Source organism: Esox lucius, chromosome 12 (assembly GCF_011004845.1).
Source record: "Esox lucius isolate fEsoLuc1 chromosome 12, fEsoLuc1.pri, whole genome shotgun sequence".
Taxonomy (NCBI): domain Eukaryota; kingdom Metazoa; phylum Chordata; class Actinopteri; order Esociformes; family Esocidae; genus Esox; species Esox lucius.
Window position 1 is genome coordinate 19,142,319 of NC_047580.1, and position 20,498 is coordinate 19,162,816.

At 39.6% G+C, this 20,498-nt stretch overlaps 1 protein-coding gene across 2 annotated transcripts in view; it reads left to right on the forward strand.

Moving 5' to 3' along the window:
• Positions 1–20,498, forward strand: part of pex14 (peroxisomal biogenesis factor 14) — a 108,064-nt gene that overhangs the window by 77,475 nt on the left and 10,091 nt on the right. For both annotated transcript variants that reach the window (XM_010891784.4, XM_010891785.4), the window contains 3 exons: positions 409–494; positions 4,939–5,041; positions 13,477–13,574. In XM_010891784.4, coding sequence (XP_010890086.1) covers positions 409–494; positions 4,939–5,041; positions 13,477–13,574 — 287 coding nt within the window. The remainder of the gene's footprint in view (positions 1–408; positions 495–4,938; positions 5,042–13,476; positions 13,575–20,498) is intronic.

A 20,498-nucleotide genomic window follows, 5' to 3' on the forward strand; every position in this document is an offset into this window, starting at 1 on the left:
GCATGTGCTTCATGTGCCTAGATGTCAAAAGTGCCCAGAAACAAACAGGAATTAAAGATCGCTGCAGAACAGGCCTCACCAGGAAAGATATTAGTGTCTGAAGATGTCATCAAATGCAAAGGATTTGCCCCAAAGTACTAACTATGAATACTTTATGTAAAATGATATGAGTTTGTCCAATTTCTTTTGGTCTCCTAATATGGGGGGACTGTGTATGCAAAGTGCTGTAGTTCCAACACGGTTAATGGTTTATGGGTATAAGTACCTTCAAACTAAAGCTGACAGTCTGCTCTTTAACCTCTTATTCATTGTTTTATTTTAAATCCAGTGTGCTTGAGTACAGTGACAAAAACAACAAAACTTGTCACTGTCCAAATAATAATGCCCTGTATCTTTATCTTTCTTCAGGTCCCCGTGGCTACAGATGGAGAGATTATGGTGCCCTCACTGTCATCATGATGGGCATGGCCTTTGGCTTCCATCAGCTCTACAAGGTGCGCTTTTACTAATCACAGATATGTCCCTTCTGTTAGGCTGGACATCAAAGCTACTGTCTGGATCTCTGGAAAAAAAGTTGTCTTACAAACAGTGAATGATTGGGGATGTGAAAATGTCACAACCATTGTCAAATTCTTAGATGGTGCTATGGAAGCCAGGACTTACCCTTGATAGTATAGTTAAACCATATTCTGGATATACATTTTTTATTCTTATGTTTTGGATTATAATAAAGAATTTTTTTTTACAAAATCAGTTTGTAATTTTAAGAGTTGAGATGGCCTTTCAATAGATTACCAAATCTCAGACTGCACCTTTAAATATACCTTCTTTAACCACCTATTCTTCGGAAATCTCTAAACTGATTGACCATTCACTGATTGTGATTTATTGAGTAAGCATTTATTGACATTTTGGTGGAAATCAACAGTTAAAAAGTGAAAATTTGATTATCATATTCAATAATCTTGACCAAACATCACGGTCCTGCAAGTATTTAGACCCCTTCGCTATCTCCACATCTAGTTGTTTTATTGACTCATTGTATTATTTATTTCACAAAAATACACAAACATATCCCATAATGACGACGTGAAAACACGCTTTTGTGCCAAATCATTGAAAATCCAAAACTGAAATATCTCATGTGCGTAAGTATTCATACTTCATGCAGTACTTTTTAGAAGTGCCTTCGGCGGAAATCACCGCTTTGAGACTTATACCAGCTTTGCACATCTGGATTTGGGCAGTTTCTCTCATTCTTCTTTGTAGATTCTCTCTTTCCGATTGGATAGGGAGTATCGGTGAACTGCCCGCTCAGCAGATGTGCAATGGGGTTCAAATAAAGGCTTTGGCTTGGCCACTCAAGGGCATTCACGGATTTGTCCAAAAACGTTCTCTTAACTGTGTGCTTCGGGTCGTTGCTGAAAAGATGATTTTGTCTTGTGCGCCATGGATCAGGTTTTTTTCATGAAACTCTCTAGATTTGTATTGCTTCGTCCTGACCTGTCTCCCAGTCCCTGTCGCTGAACAACATCCCCATTTACCCCAATGCTTAAGTTAAGGGATGGTATTAGGTGATGTCCAGTACCTTGTCTATGCCAGATGTAGTGATTGGCATTCAGGCCTAATAGTTCGATTGTGGAATCCTTCAGACGGCATGTCATATGCCTTTTAATCAGGAGTGGCTTCTGTCTAGCCACTCTACCATAAAAGCCTCATTGTTGGAGTGCTGCAGAGATGGTTGTCCCTCTGGGAGGTTCTGCAGTTTCTCTGCAGAGAAAGATCTATTAAATTGGCCATTGGGTTCTTGGTAATCTTGTTGACCAAGGCCCCTCTTGCCCGGTCACTTAGTTTGGCTGAATACCAAGCTCTGGGAGAGTTCTTGGTAGTTCTGAACTGCTTCCATTGTATGTGTTCCTTGAACACATTTTTTTCAGATCTATCCCTCAACCTCTTAGGTCTACAGAGAGTTGCTTGGACATCATGGCTTAGTTTTCTCTCTAACATGCACTGCCAAATGTCGCACCTAACATGACAGGTGTGTGCCCTTCTATATCATGTCCAGGCTATTGAATTTGCCACAGGTGGACTCCAATCAAATTCTACAGCCTTCTCAAGGATGGTCACAGTATGCATCTGAGCTCAATTTGAGGCAAAGAGTCAGAATACTCATGTACATGAGATTTTGTCAGTTTTTCATGTAGTAATGTAAGTAAATGAATTGGCACAATTTTCTAAAAACATGTTTTCGCTTTGTCATTATGAGGTATTGTTTGCAGATTGATGGCAAATTTATTTTTATATTAATTATAAATTAAGTGTATAACACAAAATGTGGAGAAATTAAGGGGTCCGAATACTTTCTAAAGGCACTGTATGTACTAAAAGGGATATTAATCAATCACCTAATCAATAAATGTATTAGGGCAAATATAAAAACAGCCATGTTGCAGATTTCAAGTCTTTGATCTAAAGGATCCATTTCATCCAACCATTTCTTTTACACAGTCCAGTGAGTTCTGTCAACACAGTTAGCCCCAATATTGCATTTATATTGGTGGGTTTGTGGTTACATCGGTCAACTTTGAATGTGAACAGATTTGAGGGCCAGACGTTCCATACATCACTCCCGCCTGGTTTAAAGCTCTGGCTTGGCCTGCGTCATCACATGAGCTCATTTGAACCCCAATTTTTAATTACATTTTTTCTGTCTCTCTCACTATTCCATTTTTTTATTTGGGAAAAAAAAAATCCTACCAGCACAGCCACAACCCTCTTTTGATATTATCCTCTATAAAAATAATCGCTCTGTATCATGCTCAAAATCCCCGGAACATGGGCCTGGGTGGTTCCCTTAGGGACATGAATTCCTCTGTAGCTTTTCATATCACTGTGAATGGCATGTGGAAACCATTACTCTCCTTTTATAGGTGGATGAGAGTTAGACAGTAGCCATTATAGCCAGTGTATCCAGCCCTCTGTGTGTGTACACGTGTCTGTGTGTAGCTTCTGGATAGCAACGCTCCCATGATGTCATGACGGTGGTGTAGGGCTGGAGACTTGCTTCTTGTGGATGTCGGGTGCCATGGCAGAAATGTGTGTATATCCAGTATACCAAAGGGCACCTTGTTCCCTATAAGCCTCTAGTCAAATGTTGTGTAATTTGAGAATCATACATGGAGTTCTTATTGGAGCTAGCACCTACAGTAAATAGTCTTTATGCCTTAACAAACCCTGCTCTACTACTCCAAGCCAAAGAAAAACCAACGGTATTGCTATCTAAAGATTAGCTTATCCTATATCCTGCTACATTACCTCAGCTGATGCAATGATTACCATTCACTATTCAACACTGAGTTTTGTACTCAAGCATTGTTCTGGCGCAACACCACTCATTGCTGAATTCCTAATCTGCTGCTTTATGAACTAGTTTGATCTCTTGTTAATTCTGTCCGGCTGTCTGTCACCCTACCTGTCCCTCCTGCTGTCTGTCTAGTGAGAGGCCCTCCCCTTTGATCCAGACTATTTGACTCTGTCTTTCGGCTATTTCTTTCTCCCTCACACCCGACCTTTCCCTACCTGTTCACCCGCCCAGTCTGTCTCTCTCGTTCTCTCACTCTGTCCCAACCTACATGTAACACCCTCTCCCGCTCTCTATGCAGCGAAGAGACCCACCAGCTAGTAGCATTGGAGGTGGGATTCCCCTGGCGGGGCCGCGTCCGCTGCTGTCATGTCACCGGAGTGCAGCGGCAGCCGCGCCATATGCCCCAGCGTCTGCCCGTACTTTATTTATGCTATAGTGGCACCGTGTAAACACAGCTTTCCCAGCAGCCTACTTATTAATTACTCGCTGTTGACACTCATTTCATCTTTTTCAACTTAAAAGTGTTTATTACTAAAACTGGCGTCACCTGTCCCCCCGGGTTGCAGGGAAAACCTGGTCCGTACTGTGCCTCGCTCCTATCCAAAGAGAAAGGCTTGGCAGAAATTGTTGTTTGTGGCCCACACATTCTAAACCACAACATGGCTGACTTTGTAAAGTTTAGAACTTCCGTTGCGGAACATTGATGGACCAACATACCGTATGTGTTAAATTAGAGTGTCTTAATGTTTCCTTCATGCCAATCAGATTTCATTTCAAGGCCAACAATTAGGCGTAGGTAAGTAGATGATCATTAAAAAAAAATTACATTAACACAACCTAGTGATTTATTAGACTGTAATAAAAATACAGTTTCAAAGATTGCATGTTGGTTTTAATATGTGCATAAGTTCAACAGCACGCATACTGTCTACGAATTGTGTGGTGGTTTTGATCCACCAGAAGAAAACTGAATCATGGAGGACAAGCTGGACTTGTCAAGAAGAAAAGCAAATTTTCCATTTCCCTTATAAAATGTTTTTTTATCATGTGTTTTTTTTTGTTGTTGCTGTGAAGCCTACACATGGAGCCAGCCTATGTGTCTAAACTAGCACAGACATATCTAGGCTTTACTATGCCCCTCTGCTGACCCCCCCGTATTTTTTCTACAATCTAACAGTGGTGACAAATGTATATTCTGGGTTCCATTTCGAATGTTTATCCTGTATGTTTATTCTTTTATTTTACTTTATCTGATAGTACCTTCTCTCCCGTCAGTTTTCTTTTCCCAACCAGTAGTTTAACTTTATTTATCAGTTCATTTGTTTGTGTTTGTTCCTCTTTTTAGGTGTCATAGGTCTATAACACTGTCCTAAACTTGACAGTTTAGGCCACACTTTATTAGATGAAAAATTACCTTTGTCTATCCAGATGTGTATCTGTCCATTCAGATGTTAACCCTATGCTCCCTGGTCAAAAGTATAGCACTATATAGGGGTTATGGTGCTATTTAGGAAGCGCCCTTTCTCTCCATTCCTGGCGAGAAGTGTAATAGCGTGTCATGTTTTTAATTGCAGAAATACATCCTTCCCCTCATTATGGGAAGCAAAGAGGACAAGAAGCATCTGCAGAGGATGGAGAGCAACATGGCGGAGATGAGTGGCACGCTGACACGGACAGGTGAAGATTAATATCTTCATCACTTCCCCTCCCTCCTTAACATTTTCCTTCATTTATCTGTTGCCAAAATCTGGGCTGCGCGTTTTTAACAAATGACTCTGCTGTCATTTTGCTTTAATTTGAAATTGCTTGTTTACTGTCAGACTCGGCCTCAATTAATTACGTTTCACTGAAAAGCTCTTAACCTCCGAATATTAATGAGGGTTTGGGAAATGACAAAAAAAAAAAAAACAGCCTCCCTTCCACCCTTCTTCCCTTCTTGCCACCCTCACCTCCTCCTCTCACCTCCTCCTCTCACCTCCTCCTCCTCTCTTTCTGTCTCCATTCATCTGTCTCTCTCTCCCAGTGTCTGTCTGTCTTGCTCTCTTTCTCTGTCTCCCACTTCTTTTTCCTTTTTTTTTTTTTCTCTCCCTCTCCTGGTGGCGGAGAAGTTCATTTTTAATTTTGCAGCGGGGTGTGTGGCACGTGGGGGCTGGTCCCGGCACAAGGCCCGGTGATTAAGTGTGCGGTGACAGGTGTGTCTCCCGTGTCGGACAGGTGAGGAATCTCAACCTGGCTGTCGGAGACAGTGTGAGAGTGAGGGCGAGGAGAGAGGAGGCTGGGGGGAGGAGAAACCGAGAGCTGCATCCCTTGTCTGGTATAATTAAACATGGTAGGAAGAAGCATAGATGAGGGACACCTCTGAGAGCAACTTTTATCTTATTAGCATAGTGTCGTTCAGCTCAGTGCGTCTTCTCTCTTTTAATTTGAGGAAGATGGAGCCCTTGGTTTAAGACAGAAGAGTTGATCACTGTTGGTGAAGTAGCCCCGTTAGAGCATTCAGTTGTGTCATGAGAGGTGGTGGTTGTGATTGGTTGTGATGGATCAAATAGTCGAAGCGCAGGGAATCAATACATTGAACCAATAATTCAATCTACCCTCATCTGTCGTTTCTTTTCAACGTACTGATGTTGAACGTCAGGTTTCGGTTAGTAAATGCACGTGGTCAACCTACACATTTGAACTAAGATCCGCAAGATCCATTTCAAGTAGGATTCAACAGGACGCCCTGATGAAAGTGGAAGCTGATTCACATTAGTGTATTCAATAATAATGTAGCCCGTATATTTCAGACATATGCATTCCGTATTTTTCAGACATATTTTTATGTCAAATAGTACGTATTTGATTTTATGTGCATTTTACATTCACCATTCTTTCACCGCCCTGTTGCATTTTGTCTAAACTAAATCTGAACATACTCTGGATACATTATGTAGCAAAGTATCAAATTCTGGATTTGGGGCTTTAGAGGATTACATATATTTTTTTAGAATAACTCAGTAATCATCTCCTGATGTTTAGGTATTTTTGTGCTCTTAAAATATTTATTTTTCTATAAAAATGCACATTCTATGTGTGGGATACAACACACCCAACTCTTGACTATGGAATTTAAAAAGTCACTAGCCTTGAGCTGAGCTAAGAGACGTGTGACTTTTCTTGAGACTTGTTCTATCATTAATGATACGAGACTCAAATTTAAGACTGGAGACTTGGATTGCAGTTTCAGTTTTTCTGCCAGACATAGTAGGACTAATGTCATCTAAACACACTTGAGTTGAGTGTCCTGGTATTTCGGACAAAAACAGAACACTGCACAGTGTGGACCTCATGTTGATAGTCATGCTTGGTCGTGGTAGTCTGAAGTTTTGGGAATGCATTGCTGCATAAAGTGCTATCAGACCATGATTGAAGGAACCCGAAATGCTGCTATGTATCAGAGAATTTATGAAATATAATTTCAGGTAATAGTAATTTCTGGTGCATATGAATAGAATTTGAAGAGCACACTGGTCACACAGCAAACCTACATAAGCAATGCTGAACAGCAATGCATTTGTAGTTTTGAACTCAATTGGCAGGACCTGAAGTGAGCAGTTCATGTTCAAAAACCGTATGTCACCGATTTAAAGCACATATGCATGGAAGAGTGGGCCAGAGATGTGATGCTTATCAGCAACCTCAGAAGTATTTGGTTGCAGGATTTGGCAAAAAAAATATATATGATATTTTACCAACGGTTGCATAACTTTAACTAGAATATATAAATTAAATAAGTTTGTAAATCATGTTATTTTTTCAGTAAGGTCCCTTTATTTACTATTAGGTTTTGGTTAAAGGTCTGAAAACAGTCACAAAAATAGAGAACATTTGAAAGGGTACAAATACTTTTTAACGGCACTGAATAATTACATTTGGAAACGTATTACTTTGTAACTCATAATGTAACTCATTCTTGTAACTGTATGTCAAGCATAATGATCATAGAAGTACATTTCATTCATTTAAATTAATTTTTAAATATCAAAACCTAGTGTCAATCTGGACTCACTGATATGATTTTTTCTTTTCATGTATTCATAGCAGTATTTATTATAATCCTCATCTCATATTTCAAAATGTATTGAGTCCTCTTCATTTACAGTGAACGTAACCCAATGTTGCTCATTTTTAGAGGGTTTCTCAGTTGAATCCCATCCATCGCTGAGAAACATTGAGCTCTGATGTCATGTCAGCATCCTACCATACAGCCATTGCATTCCAATTCATGAGCTTATTAGTTACATAAGCTGTCACCAGAGAGAAAATTTTTATTTTTTACATGAGAGCAGGCTGATGTTGCCCTGTTTGAAATATATTTATGTACATTTGATTTATGAAATCCACAACATATCTAAGACTTGTATTTTCCTTTCATGTGGGGCTTCATTAGAGTAAAATAGGAAGGAAGATGAATGGAAATATGGTCATACCCTCAGTTTGATAAGATCTTACATTTATATTGTGTTTTGGGAAAGGTGAGTATGTGACTGCCAGGCAAGTGTCAATTATATGTGGTTACGTCGTGCCAGGTGTGCCTCCTGCAATCTGATTAACAAATTAGTTCTTGTATTGTCATTTTGGCCGAAGCCATGCAAAAACATTTCCTCAGTATGGCAAATTCCTGTTTTGTTTATTGTTAAAAAACTGATTCTATGATAAGTCTCTTGTATTCCGTAGGGAGCAGATATTCCAGACCTTAAGCCCTCTCATGGAAAACTCACTGTTGTTTCCCTCAGTCACCACAGCGAACTAATTTGCTGTGACTGCAGTACTCAAGCTGCTATTGTAGTTAATGACTGTTGCAGTTAACAGTTGGGGAGTGGGGTTGCAATTACACTGAGAGTTCCCCCCTTCTCTCCCTTTTTCTCCTCACAACGCTGAGTAATAGCGTCCAACTGCTTGGCTGCCAATTGCTTGAACCCCTTTTGTTAAAGTTCATGTATTTCTCTAGTGCCGGGCGCAATGAAGTGATGTATCCTTTTGAATACAACTGCATTACTCTCTCCGCCTGAAGTAGGGCCTTGACTCCCATTATGATTTCCCTACAACTTCACACGGACAATTAATGAATGGGTCTTGGAAGCACTTCAGCACACACAGCCTGTAATGGAATTGTGCGGCTGTTTGGCCCTCTTTGTCAGTGGGAACCATATTGGTGACCAGCTGGCCATTAAAGGCGGAGACAGGCCTGGACATATGTAGTGTACATTATATGGAGGTATTTACTGAATAATTTACTGAATACACAATGTCAGCCTCTTCAGCAACAGCTGCAAGCCCTTGCTCACAGTCTCTCAAATTCAAGCTTGCACCCAGCTACAAAGTCTCTTTCTGATTCAAGCCAGGCCAAATTAATTGACCTCATTTTTTTGGCTCCGTGTTTGTGTAATACTCAGTGGCCATGAAAATATGGATGGGCTAAAATGGCAGCATACAAGAAGATCTGCACAGGCTATTTACTCTTTGCACCATTGTCTCAATTATCAGTTTGAATGTATAGACGTATTGGCTGACAACTTCATTCCGTCTTCTGGACATGCTGATGAATTGCGGTATTGATGCAGTAGCCATTTACAGTAATAGAATTTTAGCCACTACATTTTGGTTAACACAACCTAAAGTCTTTAACAACGTGTAATGTATTTTGGATGGTTCTGGGTTAGTGTGCATGTTTCTATGCTGGTTTTGTATTAATAGGTTTTATCTTTTACACGCTAGAGCATTTGGAAGAATAAATATGCCTGAAATCTGTACAATATATGTAATTACGTGTATTTGTGTGTCATGAGTATTATGTGATAAATCTGGTCGTCAACTGTAATTTTCGACCACTTTGAGCAAACTGAAAAACGTAGTCGCCAACCTGTCATAGATTTGACATTGCATATCAATATTTTCTTTTGTTTAAAATAGTATTGATAAAATATAAACACATGGCATGGACATCACTATACTGACCTTTCTATTCTTGAGGCTTTTGAATGGTTTGCATCTTGTGGTGAACCCTCGTGGTGTATTTGCTCTTGTGAAGTCTTCTCTTATGGTAGACTTGGATAATGATATGCCTACCTCCTGGACAGTGTTCTCCACTTGGTTGGATGTTGTGAATGGTTTTTTCTTTACCATGGAAAGGATCCTACAATCATCCACCACTGTTGTCTTCCATGGACGTCCAGACCTTTATGTGTTGCAGAGCTCACCAGTGCATTATTTTTTTTCTCAGAATGTACCAAACTGTTGATTTGGCCACTACTAATGTTCCTGCTATGGATTAGAAAAAATGTTGCAGCCTAAGGACGGCCTGTTTCACTTGCACTGAGAGCTCCTTTGACCACATGTTGTGGGTTCACAGCAACAGCTTCCAAATGTGAATGCCACACCTGGAATCAACTCCAGACCTTTTATCTGCTTAATTGATGAAGAAATAACAAAGGAATAGCCCACAGCTGTCTGTGAAACAGCTTTTGAGTCAATTGTCCAATTACTTTTGGTCTCTTGAAAAGAGGGGGCTACATATTAAACAGCTGTAATTAGTTCACAAAGATTCCAGACCAGAATCTGCTTAGATTTGGGCATAGGGCAAAGCTAGGAAGCAGGGTAGCCTCAATGTTTGACACCTGTCACATGGGAGAGGTGTAAGGGAGGATGCTATGGATCTTGGCCTATGGATAATGTAATCAATTTAAGATATTAAATGTATTGTATCAGGAGTTGGTTGAGCAGGAAAAGCATTGCAAGATATCCTCCCACTCTGACATAGATATTTCTAAGCCCAGTTCATTTTGCTTTGAAGGAGTTCACAGAAGAATGGGTTGACTGTTTGCTTGATGTTTGGCACATTTTGTTTTCTCTCATTTGATCAAAGGAGGCAAAAGTCCTTTCTAGGTAAAGATCCCCAGTAGTGTGGATCCCTAGTGTTAAAGGGTTCTTCTCTATCAGATGCAGGCATGACAGTGATCTAAGGACAAAGTCTGCCTTCATTTCCTTCCAAAAACAGATTGTGCTAGATGTAGCATGGATGACGGCATTTCATAATTAAAGTTCCTATTGGGCAAAACACAACCAAAACCAACTGGAATATGGGATCAAATACAACATTTTTAAGCATGCTTATATTTAGTAATTGTAAAAAAAAGTGTATGGACATTTCTTCTAATGAAATGTGACATTATCTGCTATCACCTAACATGAAACATTTCATCTGAAATTTTAATCGCTTGAGCATAGTACCAAATGTAAAATGTTTAGCTTCAATGTAAATTAATATGTACAGTAGGGAATGGAGGTGTTCCTCCTCTGACATCATGGATTTTAACAAGATACCCCCCTTAACCATTCGCTGACATTACCCTCAACAGTAAGCAGCTACAATATCTGTTGAAGTAAATCTGATTAGGCTTGATTTAACACTTTGGACGACAATGATTTATATGAATGTTTATTGGCTTTTGTTAATGGAATCAGTTGATGAAACTTAATGCATTGGTTGGTAATACACGTGTGAATGGAAAGCAAGGGGCCAACAAACTGGGTCTTGTGTTATTTGAAATCATATACCCTTTTGTAACACCAACACTTGAAATAATTCAATCTTCAAAGTCAATAGGAAAAGAGCAATATTTATTGAGATTAGGCAGGACATTTTGTCTGGCAGCCTCCACCCAAATGAGAGGGCTTTTTCCCCCTTTGTTGATCGTTTGAAGATTTAAGATGCATTTGAAGCCAGTGTCTGCATGGATAATGGAAGGTTAGAGACTTATTTGATTTAAGTTCAGACACCAGAGATTAATATCTTCATTTTACACGTCAAGCATGTATTACAAAAAAGCCTATGCATATATGTGAATGGTTGTGAAAGTTTTTACTTGTACAGTACTGCATAGTGAACGCATGTATATACACTGCTCCAAAAAATGTAAGGAACACTTAAATCACAGATCAGGTCTCGATGGACAAAATATATGAAAGATCAAAATCTTTACTGTACATTGTGGAATTCGTTTAGAACAAAAGAACGTAACAACAGTCAGTGGAAACCCAAATCACCAACCGATTGAGAGCTGGATCCAAAATGACACCGAAGATCTAAGTGAACCATGGAAATCACAGGCTGTTCCAAATTTCGTCACGGCAACTCATAATGTGACTCAGTAGTGTGTATGTCCCCCATGAGCCTGTATGCACTCCCGATAACATCTGGGCATGCTCCTGATGAAACGGCGGATGGTGTCCTGGGGGATCTCCTCCCAGACCTGGATCAGTGAGATGCTGGACAGTCTGTGGCGCTACTTGGCGTTTTCTGATGCACCGGTACGTAATGTCCCATGTTCTCAATTGGATTCAAGTGTTGGGAACACGTGGGCCAGTCCATGGCATCAATGCTTTCGTCATCCAGGAACTGCCTACACACTCTGGCCACATGAGGTCGGGGATTGTCCTGCTCCAGGAGGAACCCAGGACCCAACTGCACCTGCGTAAGGTCTGACGATGGGTATGAGGATTTCATCCTCGTACCCAACAGCAGTCAAGGTACCATTGGCTAGTACATGGAGGTCTGTGCGACTCTCCAAGGATATGCCTCCCCAGACCATCACTGACCCACCGCCAAACCGGTCATGTTGGATGATGTTCCAGGCAGCATAACGTTCACCACGGCACCTCAAGACTCTCACAAAGAATCAGTCAGGAAGGATAAGGAGAGGTCAATTGTCTGTGGCCACCACCTACAATTCCCTTTTTGGAGGTTGTCTTGCTGTTGTCTCTCCAGTGCACCTGTTGTCACATTAATTTGCACCAAAACAGGTGACATTGACTCACAATCGCTTATAATTCCTAACTGGACAGATTGATATCCTGGAGGTTTAATTGACTTGGTGTTACACTGTGAGGATTACATGTTCCCTTAATTTTTTGGAGCAGTGTATGTATATATTATTCTGTAAGTGTTTGGAAAGGAACTCAAGTTTTTCTAGATTTGGCTCAGTACTCCTGCACTTTGGATTTTAAATGATACAATGGTTACGTAGTTAAAGCACAGACTGCCTGCTTTAATGTTCAGCAATATCAGATGAACCATTTTGAAATAACAGCCCATTCTGTAGTTAGTACCCCCATGTGTGTTAGTGTGCATCATTAGTACATGCACAGGAGACCTGTCAATGTCTAGTCTTGGTTCTAGGCTTTGCATTTGCATTTAGTGTCGGTTTCTGGTGTCCACCCACAATCCAAGGCAAGTATCAATCCAAGTCAAGCTAAACATCATGACTTGGATAAATTGGAATAAATCGAACAAAGCCATAGCCAAAACATTAGGCATTCCAAAATCAATTGTTTGGAACATTAAGAGGAAGAAATAAACCACTGGTGAGGTCAGAAATCGCAAATGTCCTGGGCATGAATGACTGCTACTGGAACGGGCTTACGTGTTTTCATTGATGATGTAACTGCTGACGGTAGCTGTATGATACATTCTGATGTGCTCAGATACAAACAAATGCCTGAAACCTCATTGGACAGCACTTCATATTGCACAACAAGCCATTATTCCCCTCTTTCCCAGCCTTTAAATAGCATTATTGGCATCGTCCAAATTCATGAATTAAATTTGTAACTACTGAATGCTAAGTGGTTGTTCAAGCTTTGTTGACAATTCCACGTCTTGAAAAAAAATGCAGATTGGTAGCATTTGTGAACAAAATTAACCAGTAAACATGGGAGGTATCACTTTGGTGGGAAATGAGAATTGTATAGCAAAAATTGTAATGTTATTTTGATAAATAATACATTGACAGGTTATTTGAGGTAAACAACACCACTTGTCTTAGTTTGAGGTATTTTGGAGTAGGTTTATGCTGCAATGCAGCTTTTGTGGCTGGGGACAGAATTTCAATTCATGAATTTGGACAATGCTAATAAGGCTTATTCCTGATTGGCACAGTAGTGATGAATGGCATTTTTTTTAATATAACTCATGGGCCTTCAAGAGCAACTCAGGGTAAGCAGTATTTCACCCAAATATGAATCTTACATTTTGCAGTTACATTTAAATTGTACTACTTCTGTGTTTGCAGTGACACAACTTCAGCAGACTCTGGCTACAGTACAGGAGCTCCTGATCCAGCAGCAGCAGAAAATACAGGACCTGTCTCAGGAACTAACTACATCTGAGGTTTGACATCATCAAAATAAAACACATGCATGTGAAGAAAATTCACATTTTTTTAAGAAAAGCTGGTCAAATACTTTTAAGTGTTTTTGTGATGCTGGATTTTACAATTTGTCTTGCAGCATTTGGGACAATTTCATTAGTTTCACTGGAAAAATGTCAGGTTTTATTGTATTTTTTTTGGTATACTGTTTTGATTCATCTACTTAGGGTAGATTGTTTATATAACAAAAGGTAGCCCACAATCCTTCATATAAATATATACAGTAGGTATATAAAGTCGAACACACTTTCAAAATGTTCACCTTTTGTTGCCTTACAGCCAGAAATGAAAACACATAAAATCTAACTTTATCAGGCTTTATGTACACACAGTAACCCACAATATCCAAGTGAAAAAAATATCTAAGCTGTCCTGAAAATGTATTAAAATCAAAACAGTAAAATGGTATAACCAACCAACTTCCAGATCACAAATCAAGCTAATTGGCTTCCATCAGAGATCAAATGTAGTGATTTTGATTAGTTCAGAATAAAGGCAGTTATTCACAGAGGACTTCACTCCTTTTTAGTACAATACAAAGCAAAGAATCCACTGTATGCGGAAAGGTACTCTCAAAAGATGTATTTTTTAAGATACATTTGTGGAAAGGCACAAGTCAGGGGATCTATGTAAGATTTTGTTTATCCCTTGGAGCACAGTTAAGACCATTATTGGTCTTAACTGTTGGAAGGTGTTTGGCACCAGCCAGACCTTATATTGATCAGGCCTTTCCTCCAAACTGTGTGACCGGGCAAGGAGGACACTGATCAAAGAGGCTACCAAGAAGCCAATGGCAACTTTGAAGGAGCTTCAGGCCTTTATGGTCAAGACTGGTAAATATGTGCCTGTAACCAGAATATCACGAGCGCTCCTGACTCTGATGCCCAATGGCATAAGGTGTTCTAATCAGACGAGACCAAAATGTACAAAACGATACGTCTGGTGACAACCTAATACATCTTTCCATTCAACAAACACCCTGCCAGCATCCTGTTGTGGGGGTTTCTTTTCAGCAGGGATTAGAGCACTTGTCAGGATAGAAGGGAAAATGGATAGTGCAAAATACAGACAGATTCTTGAGGAGAACCTGCAGCTCTTTGCCAGTGAGAATGTGAAAATGGTTGGACAATGACCCATTGAACAACTGTACAATGGCTGAAGGACAAGAAGGTTGAATGTCCTTGAGTCACCAAGTCAGAGCCCTGACCTAAATCCCATCAAGAATCTGTGGAATGACTTGAAGACAGCAGTCCTTAGTGGAACTGAACCAATTTATGAAGTATGGCCCCTATTATTGTTTTTATACAATCAAAAATGTTTAGCTGACAACGAAAAGAGCAAAATTTAGCGTTTTAAAATAAAAACGTTTTTAACTTTACTACTTCAAATAGGGCGCGGGCATCTTGGAATCGTCACGTGAGTGACGTAACGAGCATGGTTAGTTCTCACTGACAGCTAGCGGGCATTACTAGATACAAGATTGACAAATTGATAACAGGTCGTTAAATATGTCTTCAAACGAACCAGCCAAAAAGAGGGGGATCGTGCCCTAGGTAGTGCAAATTATTTTTATAGTACAGAATACTACCATGTCCTACCTCTCAAGTGGCAACCAGATCCGCAACCAAGAGGATCCACTCGTTCAGCTGGAAGAGAGAGCGTGAGGACGCGCTAGCCGACTAGAGGAGGTATGGTCTGTAGCTGCTAGGCATAATGTAGATGTGTATATATTGTAACTACATACTGTAGTTATAGCTGTTAGCGCATGCCTAACGAAGTAATACCCAGCGGATCCTCTAAACACGTGTCTAGTTAACATATACGTACCAGCGTTTTGACAGCTTGCTCCATAATTCACAGACTCGCTAGTAACACCGCAAAAAGCTAGCTAGGTACCAACATCGTAGTTAGTTGTGTTTAACCTAGCGAACAAGTTATCAACTGGACCATAAGCTTGTAATGTTGTACACAACGTGAAAGTAACATTAGCTGCAATCACAGCTATTTATAAGGCGCTCCAAACTTTCTGCCCGAACATCCTTCAGAGAAGCATGGCATCTCTAAAAGGTATTTCTCTTCACAGAGCATGGGGAAGAGCCTGTGGTCAAGGATGCATGACAATTCACCTGAACCACCAATACCCAGGTCGTGCAGGTGTCCCTCTTTGTAGCACATAGATTCTGTCTTTGTTGGCATTGTCGTGCGGTTACGAAAGGAGTATTCCAACAAAACGAAATGTTCTGCCTCATATGAAACAATTACGAGAATACTTTTACGTATTGGTTCAAAAGCATATGTCAGTGGATGAACAGGGACAGGTATGATTTGTCGGTCTTCCATTGTTACTGGAGTTTGACCGGGTTGATATTAGAGCGCTGCCTTTCCAGTGGCGTTAGTTGTATATGTCATTCCAACATTGCGGGGCCCCATACTATTCAAGTACACAATAAGAATTTCTATAAGTTATACTATATTGCGTACATTTTTATAATGTATTCATTTTATTATTAAATATATACCCAATTATGATATCAATGTGTGTAATCACGATTTAGTTTCACTTTAACGATCAGCATGCAATTTGACTGAGCTTGAACAATTCTGCATTTAAGAATGGTCAAATATTGCACAGTTGTCCAAAGTAGTTGTCTAAAGTAGAGACATTCAAAGACTCATGGCTGTAATCTAAGTAAAAGGTGATTCCACCAAGTATTAACTCAGGGGGGTGTTCACTTGTTCAAATAGGGTATTTTACTGTTTTAATTGGATATTATGGGTTACTGTGTCTATGTAAAGCCGGGAAACAATCAGATTTTGTGTGTTCACATTTCAGGCTGTAAGGCAACAGAAGTTGAATATTTTGAAAAGGGAAGGTGACTTTCTGTACCCATATTTTATAAAATAGGTTTAATTGGGCTGACACCCCTTTGATTAGCACAATTTGTACAACACTGATGCTGCAAAATATTTTTTTATGTTAAACAGTAGTAAATAGTTTCAAATAGTTGTTGGAATCAAATCTGAAATGTGTAGGTTGGATTTCATTATTCACCCCACATGGCTCTGTAATTGGTACTGTACAGTAGAACCACATTTGGCATGAGTTATAGCTGCAAGCTTTTTAGGGTAAGCCCCTACCAGCTTTACAAATCTGTTTCCTGCAGTTTTTGTCTTGATTGCTCAAACATTCTCAAGTTAGGTGTGCTCCATTACTTAACAGCAACCTTCACGTCTTGCCACAGATTCTGTGCTTTGGTTGCTCTGTTTTGTAACCACTCCAGAGAAACCTCTAATTGAGTCCAAGGTTTTTTGCGGACTCATGCAAGGATTTGCCTAACTCTAGCTCTGTCCATCTTAGCCTCAATTTTAGCAATAACAATTGGCCCAGTGACATGAAGCTGCCACCATCATGTTTTTTTCTGTTATGATGGTGTTTGTAAGAGAGTTTAAAATTTTGGTTTTCTTTAAATGCATAATGGCAAAGTTCAAAGCAGGATTAAATGTGATGTATTTTCAGCATTGATTTTCTCCGCGCCCGTCTTATGTGTGGGCCCGCTTTGTGGAGGCCCAGGTAATAGCTAACAAACAGACAGTTTATGACGTCCTGTCCATCAAACTCTGCTGCTTCTTCAAAGTTACCATTGGCTTCTCTGACCACCAAACTATTTGCACATTCATTCCTTTTTGGAGATGCCATTTGATATTCTTAATTTTGATGGGGCTTTCCCAAAATGCTCTCCCAAACTTGTTTTGAAAGGTCTTCATGATGAGGTGTGCCATACTCTATGGTCCTAAAAGGATGTATTTATTCTGAGATTACCAATTATTCAACTAATTAAATTATTTCTGAAGGCAATTGGGTGCACCACAGCATATTTAAGTGTCATAGCAAAGGTGGTTAATATTATTGCAATCAACCATTTTTATTTTTTATTTGGGGAGTGGGGCTTACGTAGTTCGCTGTAAATGCTTCATTATGCAACGCATTTTAGTGTGTTATTCAGATTTTCAGGTTACCGTCACTTGTAAAGTAGAAACTTATGCTTAACATTTCTAAAACATTTCCTGAATTAGTACAAGTGAATGTACAAGAAATGTACGACAAGTAGTATGTATGACAAGTCTACACTCGTCAACACTCTGCGGCTTGCAGTATTGCTTCTGCATTTTTTGTAATGTATTCCTTGTGAATCCCAAGATGTTTTTCCCCTGTTTAGAGAACGTATCATTTTAAGTTGGTTACATTATTTTCCATAAATTACATTGAACACACCAGTAACCATTATTCCTGCTGCTTCTACTCCCTTTTTTAAGTGTTGCTGTTCGTTTGTGTTTGTTTAATGGATCACATTAAATAAACACTTTTTAACTTTTTGTTGAAAACAAATTACTTTTGCTACATAATTAAAATCATGTGGTTATCCTTACAATTCAAGCCAGTCCTCCATGAAAGCAATTCAGTTTGTATTCTCATCATTACATCCCTGATAGCCTCATCATCTTCTGCCATAACTCTGTTCTTGTCTTTAATTTTACTGTCCGCTTTCACAATCTACAGAGAGTTATAATCGTTAAGGTTCTAAGGACCCAATGATTGTTTAAAATGTCTCACGTCAAAAAAAACATTGGTGCAACTTAAGTGCAAGTATGAAATGTAACTTGTTCTATATCAAGCTGTCATAAATCGTTTTATGATCATGGCACAGAAAACTGCTTTAGAATCAAGACTATCTCAGAGAATGTTTTATGTCCACAGCTTGTTAAGCACATGGGGTGTTCGTCTGTAGCATCTGGATGGCGCAAGGAAACATATGTGAACACATCTGTTTTGGCACCAACGACAAAGAAAAATATGAATCTACCCTGGATGAGGTTCATCAAAACGACCGACTCATAGCTCATTTTCAAGTGTCTCTCTCTTGCCCCCACGCCGCTTCCTAAACTGAGTTGAAAGGATTGTACATCAGCTGTGTTTTGGGGTTAGAGGGAGGGGGTTCTGCAAACAAAACTTTGTGTGTACTATTTTTCTTTGTCCCGGCAAGTCCCAATCTCATCCAGTCATTGTTAAGCCCACTTAAAACAATGAACTGCAGTACATCTGCAGCACTGGAGAACAACATGTTTTTTTCGTTTTCTTTCCACCTTCGCCAAAACACAGATTGGATTAAAAAGTTGCCGCTTCATTTGCCATGAGTGCCTTGTTGGAAGGCAGCAGTGTATAAAAAGTATATTTCACATCAAAACACCCATTAAACAAATCATAAACTCTGCTTTATAGCTAATGTTGATCTTACATTTTCCGCAGAGAGATGTAGGAGCTCTGTTGTTCCCAGGCCATATGGGAAATTGGGAAATTGTTTTCAGGTCCGGAGTGTGTGATTGAGAACACATGTTGGAGCTGCTGAGCTACTTATCGTTTATAGTTAGCGGCTTTCTGGGTTTCTCCTCTCGCCGCTCAAAGTGCGCCACTCTTGGCGAGTATCCCTCTCAAGGCGGAAATGTGTCTTTAACCCAAACCACATGGCAACTTCTGTTTTGTCAAATGCTAAGTAAACAGTTCTGAATTGAAACACAAACTGACTGGGGATGTCATTATAAGACACACAGGCACACACCCACATATCATTCTGTATGTTCTGCCTACAATACTCAGAGAGCTCAACCAAATGGACTCACTGGGAATTTACCCTAGAATATTTAGAATATTATCACTTAGTTTTTACCACTGATGTTAAATGCCTCAGTGAAGAATAGGCTTCAGGGTTATTAGTCTTCAATGTTAACAGGAGGGTTAGCCCCCCATTTTGGTCCCATTATCATTACATATCTGGCTGTTAACTGTGTTTGCTTTGCTGTCTCAATTCAGGGATAGTTGTCTTTATTAGTGGCTGCACATACAAGATTACTAGACTGCTGCTCTCTACCAGAAGAAGCACTCCGGCACTGGTAAAGTAGAATAAATAGACTGAAATCAATTGCACCCGTGTTTTCCCTGGAAAACGCTCCGCTGGGATATCTTTTGAAGCTAATTCTACCATAAATATACATGCATTACAAGGAAAAAGACACAACACAGTTGGCTGGTGGAGTAACTGAATTAATTTGCCTTTAGACATTTTGAAACAAGGCTTGTTAAGATCCTATCTGTTCCTAATGGTCCGTAGGCATTTTATCTTCATTTATAATATGCGTTGCCATCCATGGAGGAGTTGTTGGATTCTTTTTTCTTCTTTTGCTCGTAATATCTTTTTCTGGAACCACTTAGTTAAGCAGCAGAAAGGAGCTGACCCTTATCACACCCAAGCAACCACTTGAGACAGATTAGGAACACTGTTATTACACCAGCTAGGAGGAAACTGCATAGCGCTTTAAGAGAACTGGTCATAGATCAAAGTCTCTGTTTTTAAGCCATACTACACAAAGTGATTATAGGGGCTGTTATAATCATATTAATAGAATTAGAAGATTACATTATTTGCATTTAATACTTACTTTGCTGCTGTAATGATTTTTTCCCGTGACGTTGTCAGGAGCACAGTCTCATGCCACACTTGACAACCGAAATAACCGCATCGCTCTTTATGACTTAATAATATCAACATGATATAACAGCTTATGATTAGTTAGCGTGGCGCATAATACCAACTGACATGTTGCTAGTAGTGAGCCTGGTTATAATTCAGGAAATTGATGTCAAAACGGCCTTATGTCTGCGTCAACTGTTGATGTAGTGCAAAGCACAGAGAATAAAGTCCCATTTGGGTTTTATCTAGATATTAGGTGTGTAGTTTTATGTGGGGTCATGATGGTTTAGTCATGCAAAACATTTACATTTTTTGTACTTAATGTTTGACTGTGTGCAAAAGACTTCAGACATCTAGAAG